The 15,046-nt window shown below is 40.6% G+C and overlaps 1 protein-coding gene across 1 annotated transcript in view; it reads right to left on the bottom strand.

Moving 5' to 3' along the window:
* Nucleotides 1-15,046, bottom strand: part of Pcnp (PEST proteolytic signal containing nuclear protein) — a gene marked incomplete in the record, with an annotated part of 19,833 nt that overhangs the window by 4,143 nt on the left and 644 nt on the right. The window contains 3 exon segments of the mRNA XM_005386324.2: nucleotides 629-684; nucleotides 7,636-7,710; nucleotides 12,085-12,299. Of these exon segments, the coding sequence (XP_005386381.1) occupies nucleotides 629-684; nucleotides 7,636-7,710; nucleotides 12,085-12,299 (346 nt within the window).

Genomic DNA, 15,046 nt, shown 5'->3' with positions numbered 1-15,046 from the left:
TGTTTTCCTCCTTCTAAAAAAAAAAAAAAAAAAAAAAGTAGGTTACAGAGCCAGGTGTGGTGGTGTACACCTGTAATTCTAGTACTAGGGAGGCTTAGGCAGGAGGATCGCTGTGAGTTCGAGGTCACCCTGCATTGCATAATAAGAGAGACCCTGCCTCAAACTCCCCACTAAATATATACAGATTACATGTATCAGGAAAGAGAGAGTCTTGAATTATTATTTTTAAAGGTATTTTCTCCTACTAGGACAAAAAATAAGATCACTAGTAGCTCACAGAATATTACAGTTATCTTTATGATTGGTCCAGCTTTTATGACTCTTTAAAATCCAAATTAACCAATTAGTACACCGAAAACATTGAAAATTATTTTGTACAAATACCCAAGAAAAGCCTAAATACTAAAAATATTATGTGTAACCAGGTGCACGCTTTCTAATTCTAATACTCAGGAGGCCGAGACAGGAGGAGTGCCCCAAGCTACATCGTGAGTTCAAGGCCAGCCTGAACTGCATAGCAAGACCCTGTCTCAAAAACCAAAAAAAAACCACCCCCAAACTTTTGTGAAATTACTTTTTGTTCTTGACACCTGTAATTTTCTGTAATATTTATGAAAAATGATAGTACCTGCCAATATTCTTCATCCTCATCTTTGCTTCTGGAGGCATTTCCTCTGGTTCACTCTTAAGGAAAAAAAAAAGATGAACATATTATATACTGAAATTAATTAACTCACTAAATTACTAATCACACTAAACTTTTTCTCTTTTAGCAGTTTCAATATTATAAACATCAATAAGAAGACAAATGCACTGAATTATTTGTCTCAACTATCATCTTAAGAAAGATGTCAGCCAGGAATGGTGGCACATGTCTGAAATACCAGCCCTCTGGGAGGCTGAGGCAGGAGGACTGCAAATTCAGGACCAGACTGGGGACTCAGCAAAACCCTATCTCTCGCCCGCATGGTGGCTCATGCCTATAATCACAGCACTCGGGGAGGCTGCACGACTGAGGAGGGAGGATCATTGTGAGTTTGAGGCCAGCCTCAACTGCACAACGAAACCCTGTCTCAAAATGACGAAAAAAGAAAAAACAAAAGCCTATACCTCAAATTAAAAAAGGGCTGGGGGTTTAGTGCAGAGACCCTGGATTTCATTCCCAGTACCAAAAAATGAATGAATGATTGAATGAATGGCATTATGTTCTAAAGGATGCTGATTTTGAATAAAGAAAAAAATTTGGGAAAAATTCCATGCTCTCTACACTGTATACATGACAAAAATTACCACTTTATGTACAAGTACTACAGATAATCAAAATTTAAAAATATTTTAAAATATCTCATTCTATAGCTATTACCAAAGAGACAAAAACTAACAAATACCGTCAAAAATACAGAAAAAGGGTAACTCTTACTATACATGGGAACATAATTAGTACAGCTGTTAAGGAAAATAATATAAAGGTGCTTCAAAAAACAAAGGCATAGTGGTGCATGTCTTTAATTCCAGCACTCAGGAGGCTGAGGCAAGAGAATCACCACAAGTTCAGGGCCATCCTAAACACAGCAAGACCCTGTCTCAAAAACAAAAACAACAACAAAAACAAAAACAAACTAAAACTAGAACTGTATGATCCAAAAATTCTACTTGTGAGAATATATCCAAAGGAAATGAGATCCGTTTTTTTGTGGAGTGCAGAGTCTCACTCGGTAGTTCATGCTATTCTTGAGCTTCCTATGTAGCTCAAGCTGGCCTTGAACACATGACAATGCTCCCACCTCAGCCTCTGAGTGCTGGAATTACATGCATGCGCCACCATGCCCAATCGAGACCAGTTGTTAAAAAGTACCTTCACTGCTATATTATTGCCACATTTTTGTAATAGCCATAATACCGAATTAACCTAAATACCCATCTATGAATGAATGATGAAAGTATATCTGATACGTATTTTGACTGGAATATTTTCAGCTGTTAAAAATATAAAATTCTGCGGCTGGGGACGTAGCTCAACAGTACACCACCTGCCTGACAAACTTGAGGCCCTGAGTCTGATTCCCAGCACAAAAAAAAAAAAAAAAAAAAATCTGTCATTTGAGGTTAACATGGATGAACCTGAAGGACAATGTGTTAAGGGAAATATGCACAGAAAGACAAAACCGTGTGCTCTCACTCATCTGTGGTAGCTACAAAAGTTGATTTAACAGGCGTGGGGAGTAAACAGTGAGTACCAGAGAATGGCAACGTGGAGGGCGAATGCACAGATGCCCCAGGTGAGAGACTGCAGTCCAACAGGAGAAATAATCTCTCATGCTCTAGAACACAGCAAGGGAAGCGCGGTCGACAAGACTCAACTGTACATCTCAAACCAGGTAGTACAAATGATTTTCAACGTTTGCAACAAAAAAAGGGCAACAGTTTGAGCTAATGGAGACATCAGTTTAACACTTTTTTGTTTTTTTTTTTTCCCGGTACCGGGAATCAAACTTACGACCTCGCGCTTGCCAGGCAGGCACTGTGCCACTGAGCTAAATCTCCAGCCCTCATTTCTATTTTTTTAACACTTTTTTTTTTGAGACATCAGTTTAATCTCACTTGATCAATACATATACTAAAATGGCACACTGTACATGATAAATATGTACAACTTTGTGTCAATTAAAATTTTTTTGAAATGTTTAAAATCTCATATTCTATACTCTGGTTTCTCTTGAGATCACATAAAATCTCATATTCTAAAACTAAAACTACTGTGACCATGTGCTACACACTAAATACTTTCATATCCTTTATGTTTTAAATCCTGCCCATACACAGTGTAACCCCGTTGTGGGGGGTGTGGTTGTCGTCATTTGTATTTTACAGGTAAGATGACAAGGTTAACTTGCCTTATGTCACAAAGCTGAAGAACAATGAACAGAAAGCCCTTGCAAAGCTGAAGAACAGCAGAAGAGACTGAGACAGAGGCGCTTACCCACCTCGCTGCACTGCTCCTTCTCCAAAGTATCTTTTGCTATGAAGACATCTGCAAAGCTCATTTCTTAGCACTCATCCGTCTTTTATTTATTTATGTTCTTCTGGTGCTGGACATAAAGTCAGGGCCTTGCGCTCGCTAGGCAACTGCTCTACCACTGAGCTAAACCCCCAACTCCCTACTTTTCCATCTCAACAGCAACTGAAAACTGTGGGACAAGTTCCTTTCAGATACACAGCTTTCTGAATAAATTACTGAATAGCTCAGCTTTCTCAACAGTTACTGCTTAGCTAAATACTGTTTTAAAAGATCCATTTCAATGGAGCTTCTACTTGTCAAATCTAGGTCAACTTAAGCATCATAGCCTATTGAATAAAGTAAGAATCCAGGAGTTTACACTTACATAAATTTTAAAACTGATGAACAAGTTCTTCAGTACAGTAGGAGTTAATAAATGTTGAAGGAAAGATGGAATTAGAAAAATCACTATTGGGCAAATGTTTCCCTAACTGATTCATACAAGAACCATCAATGGAAGTTAACACTAGTGAGTAAATACTCTGATATATTCTCAAAACATACCCCACAAGCTACATTTTAATTGCCAAAATTAAAACAGTAACTTCACAGTGAGGCAAACTGGGAGCAGCATTTTACCCAAACGCTCGAAGTTAGCACTTCCGAGAGCTGGGCACACAAACGGCAAGTACCTCCCTGTGACGGATGGGGAACCTGGCGTCAGTGCTGCGGAGCTCCTACCAGAAGAATGTGGGTCTCACCATAAGCTAACAGCAGAAACATGTAAACTGAAGGACCTTGCAGAAAATAACTGGTCTACCCACTTCAAAACCGCCAACGACCTACAGTGTACAGAAAAACTCAGGAATTGTCCAGATTAAAGGAGACTACACAAAGCTGAGGCAGGAAGATCACTGTGAGTCTGAGATCTGCCTGGGTTACAAAGTGAGCTCCTGGCCAGTCTAAACTGCATAGTGAGACCTTATCTCAAAAACAGAGACTGAAGAGATATAACAATTGAAAAAATATTTTTTTTTGAAAAATATTTTAAAATGTTAAAATTTTTAAGATGAATGTAATCATTGTGTGTTGCAAGTATACTAACAAAAATTTGAAAAAGAAAAACAAAAGTCAAAATTACAGGGCCACCATGTATTTCAGTGGCAGACTGTGGCGTGAGTGCATGTGAAGCCCTGGGTTCAGCCCCCAGCTCACAGACACCAAAGGCCAAAATAAATGAATGCTCCCTTTGTTCAATATATCTCAGATGCTAATATACACCCAAAGTTACTTATGTTCTCCAAGAAAAAAGAATAATGATTTTAGATTTCTGTCTTCTTTCATCTAAGAGACTACCACACAATACGACAGAAGACGGCGGTTTGAACCTGTTGAAAATTTCCTTAAAAGCCAGGCATGGTGGCACACATCTGTAACCCCAGCACTACGGAGGGGGAGACAGGAGGATCGCTGTGAGTTCAAGCCCAGCCTGGATTACACAGCAAGGCCCTTTCTCAAAAAATCAAAATTAACAATTAATAAAATAAAATTGCTTTAAAGGAAGCCAGAAAAGGTGACACACACCTGTAATCCTAGCTACTTGAGAAACAAGCAGGAGGACTGAAAGTTTGAGGCCAGAAAGCCAAATCCTGCCTTAAATAATAAAAAAGAGTAAAGGGCGTAGATCACTGCACGAAGACTCTAGGTTCAACCCTCAGCACCACAAGTTTTAAACAAGGACAAGAAACAAGAACAACTGGGGCGGCTAAGGTAGGAGGAGCACCGTGAGTCTGAGGCCAGCCCGGGCTCCAGAATGGGTCCAGGCCAGCCTGGACTGCACAGTGACACTCCGCCTTGAAACAAAGACAAACAAAAAGAGAAAACAAGAAGCAAGAACTGAGGGTCGGGGCTGGGGATTTAGCTCAGCGGCAAAGCGCCTGCCTGGCAAGCACAAGGTCGTGAGTTCGGTTCCTGGTACCGGAGAAAAACCAAATTGAAAAAAAAAAAAAAAAAAAAAAAAAAGAACTGAGGGTCAACATGTGTCTGTATCAGCACATACCTGTGCGTATTTAACTTCTCTATTTGCAAAGTACGATTATATAATACACCGGGACGTATGGAGGCTAAAACAAGACTATGTCAAAAAATAACCAAATTATTAGGCATTCCAAATAAGGCATTCCTCTGAAGTGGGTGCTTACAACTTCCGGCCCGTGTACTGGAGCGCGGGCTCCCACTCTTCCCGTATCACTGTCCAGCCTATTCCCTACCCACACTCAGGCAAGCAGGACCAAATGCTGTACAACCTCCCGAGGGTCCCAGAGATGCCAGAAAACGGAACAGATGAGTGCTTTGCAAATTTTTCTGAACAAAACCTCGGCTCCCAAATATCGAACAGATGAAAGCATGGCTATCTGTGAAAGAAGGGCTGAGTACCGAGTACTGACCGCAGCAGTCCTTAGGTACTTCTACAGAACCCAGAACAGAGCAGTTGTCTCTCATCTAAACTGAACCTGCAGGGCATGGTGGCACACATCTGGAATCCAACACTCAAGAGGCTAAGACAGAAAGGAGCTCAAATTCAGCCTGGAACTGAGTGAGGCAACACATTCCTACTAACACCAGCACTCAGGAGGCCAAGGCAGAAGGATCGCCTTTAGTTTGAGGCTATCCTGGCCTACACAGTGATAACCCATCCTGTCACAAAAATGTAAAAACCCAAAACTAACCAACCAGCCTGGGCAACACAGTAAGACACTGTAATGGGAAAAAATGAAAAACAAAAAAGAACAGCCTCGACTGGGAGGGCAGCTCAGTGGTAGAACACACTTGTTGTCCATGTCTGAGGCCGTAATTCCAACCCCCTAGCACCATAAATAAATAAAGCCAGCGTTTTTAAAACAAATTTTTAAAGACTGTTGAGAAAGGAAGGCTCCAAAAAAAGTGATTTACTCACAGGCTTCTGGTCATTAGTAACTAGACAAATGTAGCTCAGTGGTAGAACACTTGCCTAGCATGCTCACCATTCCCAGTACCATAAGAAACAAAAACACCAAAACAAAATACCAACTCTAAAAATCACCAGACAAACCAAATACTATACTTAGTACGAAAATACTCCTAACCATGGTGGCACAGGTCTGTCATTCCAGCTACTTGGGAGGCTGAAGCAGGAGGACCACAGGTCTGAGCCCAGCCTGGGGAACTTTGTGAGACTCTGTCTCAAAAAATAAAAAGAGCTAGGGATGTAGGTCTGTGTGAAAGCCCTGAGTTCAGTCTATGTACCACAAACAACTAGACAAGACTAAGAATCCAGGTCTTTCAACTAAAAGTCAAGTGGTCTTTCTATCCAGCTACATCGAGAACCCGGCCTCTATTCTCTTTTTGTGAATGTCCTCAGTATTTTACTGACAGGTACTTGTGATTTTTAAAAAATTTTTCAATATCTTACATATAAGTTTCTGTTCTATTAGGCTGTTCCTAGAGGTACACGTCTAGTTTATTTTTTAATAACTATGCCTACTATACAGAAAACACTCCAATGTGTAGAATGAACAAAACCAAGGGAAAATCTTGGTTTACTAAACTTCTGCCTAATGTTTTAGTAGCCAATTCATAGTTTCCCATTATACATACATAAAAATTCTCAAATCACTCCATTCCCAGTGCTCATGCTCCGCTGGTTGTGTGTTGCATGTGTGTGTGGGGTAGGTGGGTACTGAGAGGATGGAAGCCAGAGAATTCACACTGAGCTATGTCCCCAGCAATCCCAGAGTGCTGGGATTACAGGCATGTGCCACCATGCCCAGCAACACAGATTTTGTTTGCTGGGGCTCCCCAACCCAAATGCTGTTGAGTCATGTAATTTTTACCCATACAGCTTTTAGGTCTTTGGTTGTTACACACCCGCAATAATTATTACATAAGGGGGTCACATCTTAAATGGGGGCTAGTTTCTAAACTCAGAGCATAACACAGATATTCTAATCAAAATTATGTTTGAAAACTTCACTGATCATCCATAGGCATGGTAAGATAAGGAGAACTGGGACTGACAGAACAATAATCATTTTTTTTTTTTTTTTGAGACAAGGTCTCGCGCCATGTAGTACAGGCTGGCCTTGAACTCACTTATGTAACTGAGACTGGCCTCAAACTCATGGCGATCCTCCTGCCTCAGCCTCCTAAGTGCTGGGATTACAGGTATGTGCTACCACGCCTGGCTTCAAGAAGCATTTTAAGCTTACTCTGGATCTAAGAAGTTTGGGCAGAATCACCGATATTTACACATGGAAGCGAGTACTACAGCTGCCTTTGGTAATTTGCAAGTATAATGTGTCACCCTCAAATGTAAGGGTGTACTTAAATACTACCTAGTACATTTTTCCTTTTTGGGCGTCCTACATACTTCCACGTACTATTACTTATAATAAGCATTTGCTGATGTGATTAAAGTTCTTGATGCATAAGAACACAATCCAACCAAATAAAATACAAAAACAGAAACATTTAGTTTTTGTAGGTGTCACAAAAAAATTTTAAAAGGAAATTTAGTAATATTAATTCAACCTACAATTTACCATTATTACTTTCCTTAATGAACTGGTTAAAGTAAAATAAAACTAGTATTAACTTACATCTTCATCTTCATTAAAAGCTGCTGCTACTGAAAGGGTTTTTGGAGCAAGAGTTGGAACAGTTTCTTTAGGCTTCTGAAGAAGAAACACATTAAAAAGAACATCACATAAGTAACATTTATATAAGCTTGTTTAATGATATGAGTAACTTATCTTGAAATATTTAACCTTATGCCTTCATAAACTTATACTGTAAGGAATTCAATATTTCAGACAAATCCATTATCTCTAATATGTGGGTTATCAGTGGACAGAATTTTCATTGTATTAATTTGTTAGTTTCTCTCCTGTAAAAAAAGTTCTCTAGGATCTGTAAGATTACTTACCCTAAGGGGTATTTAGTACAGATAAATGATTAGTAGGATTCTCCCACAGGAGCATTAAAATTAGTACAAAGTGCCTCAAGAACATACAAGGCACCATGACTCATGTTTTTCTACTAATTAGCTACTTACCATTTGTTTTGAGGCAGGGTCTTGCTATGTAGCTCAGACTGGCCTTGGCTGGGATTATGTATGTGTGCCCCCTACTTGGCTTACTAGCTGTTTTTGAAACATTCCTCCTTTGGTTTCCAGGACAGTGCTTTTGACTGGTTATTCTCTCAACTTCTAGAGCTTTTGTTTTTCGTTTCCTCTTTCTCTCCCTTCTCTGCTGTTCCTCACGCTTACTGTTAGTGACCTTCCGTTCTCTGGTCAATTCTGTTCATTTCTATAGTTTTAACTACCCAAATCCTTAGTCCACCCCGAACAGGTTGCCACCTGCGTACTGGACTGCTCCACTTAGGGGTGTCCATGGGTACTTTCGCTCCATAGTTCTTAACAGACTCAAGGCAGAAACTCTTCCCTAAACCTGTAAGCTCCCATTGATTCCACACTGCTAAACAAACTGAACTCTCCCTCCACCTTTCCATTACACCGCCACACTGCCAAACCAAGTCCCTTAGTGACTCAACTAAGGGATTACTAGCAGGTGTACTCCCTCCCCACCTTCTGCGTTCCTGCTCCTCTAACCCTCTGCCTGACAGCAGAGTAATGTCTCTAGGATGCAAATCTGTTTATTCTCAAGATTTCTTATAATAAATAGCTCTATGCTCCCTCCAATTTAACCTTAACCAAACTGTATTATGGGACACAATTCTCTAAATGTACCATATACCTTCACTTCCAAACTGCCTCTGCCTGAAATATCTTTTTGTCTCCTGCCATCCTGAAACAAAATTGCCATCCCTCTTCTGGGCCATACACACACTTTTCTTTTATGTTTGCTTTTGAAGGAATAAAAAATTTTGGACAACATGCATACTGACTCTAGAAATACTCTTTACCCTTTTGAAGATGTATTTAATGTTATACAGTGTAAGTCACAAGTACTGACTGATCAATTAATTGTTTTTCGTATCATATAATCAAAGCAAGTTTCACTTTTGTTTGTGGTACCACGGATTAAACTGGTGTATATGCACTGAGCTATATCCCTAACTTCGTTTTTTTGCCAAGTGAAAGTGAAGAATGAGGGAGAAACTGGCTCTACAGAGCAAACTTGGGACAAATGAAGAGAAAAGAGCAAGGTAAAAGCACACCCTGGAGCGAGCAGGGCGGGTGCCATGAGGAAAGCCACAATAACCCCAAACCGCTTTAAAACCTGAGATGTGGTCTTGGCTAAGCTGCCCAGGCTGGCCTAAGTGTTCTGTCCTCTTGCCTCAAGGCTCCCAAGCCACTGGGGTTACAGGTGTGTGCCCCTTCAACTAACCACTGCACAACTATTTTTAAAAATATACTATACCTTACTTTCTCAAAAGAATTATAGTTGATTTTATAAAAATAAGCTTTCATTTTCCAAACTTAAAGGATTTACTAACTTTTTAAAAAATAACCTTTCCATTTTAAATCATCAGTAATTATTAAATCACATCAATGATTCAGAAAAAGTAGGGATTTGAATTTAGGAAATATGTCCAAGCACAGCAAAATATATTACCAAGGAGACCACCTCTATTAGAATTATATACAAGAACACAGGTTTAATATACCACCAAAAATATTTAGTTAGGGTTATGCAACTTTTAAAAAAGTAGTGCACAAAAAGAATCAACTAAAATAAAAAAAGTACTAATAAAATAGTATCATCACGAGCTGAATGTCATGCTCATTTTGGCAGCACATATACAAGATGAATGTCTTTTCTGCCAGGCGTGGTGGCGCACGCCTGTAATCCCAGCACTCGGGAGGCTGAGGCAGGAGGATCATTGCCAGTTAGAGACCAGCCTGGGCTACAAAGTGAGCTCAAGCCCAATCTGAACTGCATAGCGAGACCCTGTCTCAAAAGACGCCCCCCCCCACAAAAAAAAGATGAATGTCTTTTATTAAAACTAATTTTTTTTAAAGGGAGAAAGGGAAAAAGAAAAAACAGCATGGGACAGGAATTGGGGATCCTGAGTAATATCTTTTAAATGAGAATAAGACAGCTAGAGATTTTACTCAGTGATAAAGCTCTTGCTTAGTGCGTGCAAGGCCCTAGGTTCTATCCCCAGCACTGCAAACACAAAGCAAAACAAAACTCAAAAGATAACTCAAACTGATGCCTGCAGGAAACTGATCTAGACCATATTTTTAAAGTATCTGAATGGTAGGGTGTGGTGGTGATGCATGCCTGTAATCCCAGCACTAGGGAGCGTGAGGCAGGAGGATCACTGTGAATTCAAGGCCAGCCTGAACTACATAGAGACCCTGTCTCTTTTCCTTTTTTTGCGGTACTCGGGATCGAACTCAGGACCTTGCACTTGCCAGGCAGGCGCTTTGTGCCACTGAACTATATATCCCCAGCCCCGACCTTGTCTCAAAATACAAAAAAAACCCCAGAAACCGTAAAATATCTGAATGAACATTTATGGCAGAAATAAAGCTGTCTGCATCTGACAACTACGCACGAACTTTCACAGGACAAGGATAAGCAATTTAAAGCAATTTCAGGGTTCTCCTCATTCACAAAAATGTAAACCTTTTCTAAAGCCAGTGGTAATACACTACTTAACTTTTTTCCTTAAAAGATTCGAACTGGGGCTGGGGATTTAGCTCAGTGGCAAAGCGCCTGCCTGGCAAGCGCAAGGTCGTGAATTCGGTTCCCGGTACCGGAGAAAAACCAAAAAAAAAAAAAAAAAAAAAAGATTCAAACTATCTTAAATTGTCACATCATAGGCTAAAAACAAGTATCTACAACTTCAATCTACTATTCAAATACTTCTAGAGGTTCAATGGTTCGTAAGTATTAATTCAAGGTTTACATCTTAGAACAAGGGATGGATCAAATACTGATCTTTGGAGTATTACTGTTATAAGGCACATAGTACCCAATGTTCACTTGTGGTTCCAAAGATAATCAGAAGCTCTTAACAAGCAAGAACTTACTAATATTAATCTTTTTTTTTTTTTTTGGAGACAGAATCTCACTATGTAGTTCAGGCTGGGCTCAAGCTTGAGGCAATCCTTTTGCCTCTGCTGCTCAAGTGCAGAGATTACAGGCGTGTGGCACCAGGCCTGGCTATTAATCTTTTAAGATACAAATAAGCAGCCAGGAGTGGTAATCTGTAATCAGTACAATTAATCTGTAATCCTAGCATTTGACAGGCTGAGGCAGGAGGATCATTGCAAGTTTGATTTTATTTTTTTTTCTGTTTTTGCCCCCCCCCCCCGGTACCAGGAATAGAACTCACGACCTTGTGCTTGTCAGGCAGGCACTGTGCCGCTGAGCTAAATCCCCAGCCCCCTCATTGCAAGTTTGAGACCAGCCTGAGCTACACAGCGAGACCCTGTCTCTAAAAGACCAAAAAAAAAAAAAAAAAAAAGATACAAGGAAGTGATTTCTAGGCATGTTATTTTGTGTATGTGTGGTGCTGTGGATTGAACCCTGGGCCCCTTGAATGCTAAGCACATGCTGTATCACTGAGCTATTCCTCAGCTCACGGAAATATTTTTAATACTACTGACACTGAAAGAAAAAAGTGAAATTCTTTCTGAAAATATTTTTCAGAGGTTTTGCTCAACTCAGAAATATTTTTTTATTACTTTATAAGTCACAGACTTTCTATACGAGCTGTTTCCTCTAGTATTACATGGGTGTTTGCTTGTTTGTTTGTTTGAAGACAGGGTTTCCTTACCTAGTTCAGGCTGGCTTTGAACTCTCAGCAATCCTCCTGCCTCACCCTCTTGACTGCTGGGATTACAGGCATGTGCCACTATGCCCAGCTTAAATGTACTTTTTAAACCACTTGAGACACAATGCATCTAGACTTTTCCTACACAAGGTTTTCATTACTTCTTAAATACATGTAAACTTATACAAAGATTAAGCAATATACCTTTTTATACCTAATTTATCATAATTTACTAAAAGCAGATTTCCAGACAAAACCTTAAGACCCTGAAAAACATAACACATAAAATAACCACTCACACTTGATCCAAGTTTGATGGATATAGCTGATGCTTTCTTTGATGTCTGACTACCTATGGCAAATCCAAACTTGGAGATCTTTGTAGGCTTTGTTGGGAGGTCTGCAGCTTCTTCTTCAGCTGATCGTTTCTCAGCGCTGCGACTGGAACTTTCCCCTCCATTACTGGAAGAAACAGTCTTAGTTTTCACAGGTTTTTCTGCTTCTTCTTCAGGTCCTGGTGAAGTCGAAACAACTTACCAAGATGAGCTATTTTTACTGAGCAGATTGATGGGAGCAGCAACCTCAAAAAGCATCGTTATAAGGAAGATACCTCTGCAGTTGTCACCTACTGACCCAACAGTCTCTTCCACTGTTTGTTAGAGTATATAGCAGGAGCTGAGATTGGGTGGCAGTAGAAGAGGCTCCCATGAATTAACTAGCATAAAATACAGAGCAATTTAAAATTATAAACACAGAGTTCACAAAAAGTAAAGACCCTTCAACTAAATACTACCATATAAATTGTACAAGAATCTGGTTGTAAAATTCTGTTGTTTAGAAGGTCAATAAATTATTTTACACAAACTAGTTTACAAGCAATCATGCAACAATTTGGCTTACAGATTCTAATATTCTCAATACTAATCATACAAACTACCTATCCATGAGTAACACCACTATTACCCAAACCACAGTGTTAATACAGCCTAGAGTTATTTGAGTGATGTGTTCCTTGTGTAACACAATCTTAAGAGTTGCAAAAAAAACTTCAAAAAGGACTTCCAGGTTGTCTTCTAGAGCAATCTCACTGTACTCTTAAAGCTTGGTTACCATTTGTTTTAAGCTACCTGTAAAAGCCATTTAAAGTCACACTTTGGTTTACATACCACTTTCTCATTAAAGAGTGGAGAGCTAATTATACCCTCAATAGTAGAAAGTGTACATGTAGGTTTGGAAGGCAAGATGTCTTCCAGTAATTTTGCTTCCATTTGCATTAAGTCAGTGACCGAGACTGCACCTCAAGTATCTCAGCTCTGTTATGAGGAGGTAGGAAAAGACTGGCAGATTATTAAAAATTTTATTTTCTTCCCTGTCTGCTAATTTACTCTACTGAATGTATTTCGTTACAGTGGGTGAGGGACTTATTTATGGAAACAGAAGAGGCTTTAGGGGATGACCCTGACAGACGTGATAAAACAGGAAAAAAGCTAGAATGGGAAAAAAAAGGAAACCTAACACAAACAGACTGGCAAGTAAAGGATTAAGAGGTTTTATAGCAAGGCATAGTGGCACATGCCTATAATCCCAGCCCTCTAGAGGCTGAGGCAGAGTTCGAGGCCAACACAGGCTGTGGAGTGAATATAGTGAGATCAGTCTCGAAACACCAAAAAGTAAGTAAATAAACAAATAAAATTTTAAAAAGAGGTTATAGAGAAATAACCTCCAAAAAAATGCCAAGCATTAGATTTTTAAAAATCTTAAGTTCGTAACTAAAAACATTTTACTTTATCCTGAAAGGTATTAACAACTACTGTTCTGATGACACACCTCTAAAACTGAAAACTGACTGTATATCCTGAAGCGTACGGAAACTCACATGCTTTTACATACAGAAACAATCTGTGTACTAAAGGTACAAGTTTTGCTCAAACAGAAACCCAAAATAATTTGTTTAAAAATAACATAAAGAATCCTTAGATTTCATCGTAGTGTAAAACTACGCTCCGAACCATTACAGAGGCTATCACTAAGATCTCTTGGACTTTTAAAGCCTATCCTCTAGGTCTCACTTTACCCAGAAAATAATTTTGGAACAGACAATTTAAAAAAAATTAGAGCGTAAGGAAGGAAAAGGGAAAAAATTCTTACTATAACATCAGCAACATTAAATGTGAGAACTAGCTGAACTACTTGCTAATAAATACGATACAGTACTATTACATTATGGCACAGAGAAGATTTCCACGGAGACTGCTCCAGAAAAAGGTAGTATGGGAGAACTACTCCATACAATAAGTAATCGACTGTCATTAATCAAATGTCAGCAACTCAATTCTATTCATATCTGTTATTGTCATGTGAAGAGGCAATAGATCACCCATATTACAAGTCCACACAAAGGTGAAATACACTGTTTTGGGGGGGGGGGAATGAGGTCTCACTATGCAGCCCAGACTGGCCTCAAACTGGGGGCAAGCCTCCTGCCTCAGCCTCCCTCTGGAGTGTTGAGATGACAGGCATGGGCCACCACATCTGTGCTGTTGTTGTTGCACTGCTGGGGATCACACCTAGAGTCTCACACATGCCAGAAAAGCTCTACCACTGAACCGCATCCCCAGCCTGTACTACGTCCATTATTTCTGCACGGGACTAATTCCAGAACTAGCAGTGTATTTGCAGACACAGTAAATAGCTGTTCGGCCTTTAGACTCTCAAATTCTTTTGTTCTGTTTTTTAAAGGAACTGTATCTTCCATCAGGTCTACTCTGCAGTGAAGCAGGGAGGCAGTCAAGGAAGGCAGTAGCCATAAACTCTCACTTCCCAGCCGTAAGGGCCTCACGTGTCACGGTCGTTTTGCAGCGGACGCGGGGCAGCTCGGTGCTGGCGGGCGCCCCTGGCACGAAGCGGCCCCGGGCCCGCTCCCAGCTCCGCAGTAAGGAAAACCCCCGTCTTTTCCCTGAGTTACTTTTGCTCCCAGGACAATGCGCAGTGCACGTCGCCGGCAGGTTCTGCTCTCTGCCTCCGCGCTACTGAGTCTACGCTTCCTTGTCACTCGCAGGGGGAGCGCTAGGGGGTCGGGGAGAGCGCGGCTGGCCCCGGAGACGCTGGCTAGCTCGCGCCGTCGTCCCCAGCCGCGTGCGTGCGTGCGTGCGTGCGTGCGTGGGGCGCTACGTGTCTCTCGGCCCACTCCTGGCACGGGCCCCGGCCTCACGGGAAGACAGAAGGGCTGCCGAGCACCCCGGCCTTCTCCCTGCGCGGCAC

Source organism: Chinchilla lanigera, unplaced genomic scaffold, assembly GCF_000276665.1.
Source record: "Chinchilla lanigera isolate Chin_1 unplaced genomic scaffold, ChiLan1.0 scaffold00026, whole genome shotgun sequence".
In the NCBI taxonomy this organism is placed as follows: Eukaryota; Metazoa; Chordata; class Mammalia; order Rodentia; family Chinchillidae; genus Chinchilla; species Chinchilla lanigera.
The sequence above is the reverse complement of the archived record's forward strand: the minus strand, read 5'-3'. Positions and strand labels throughout refer to the sequence as shown.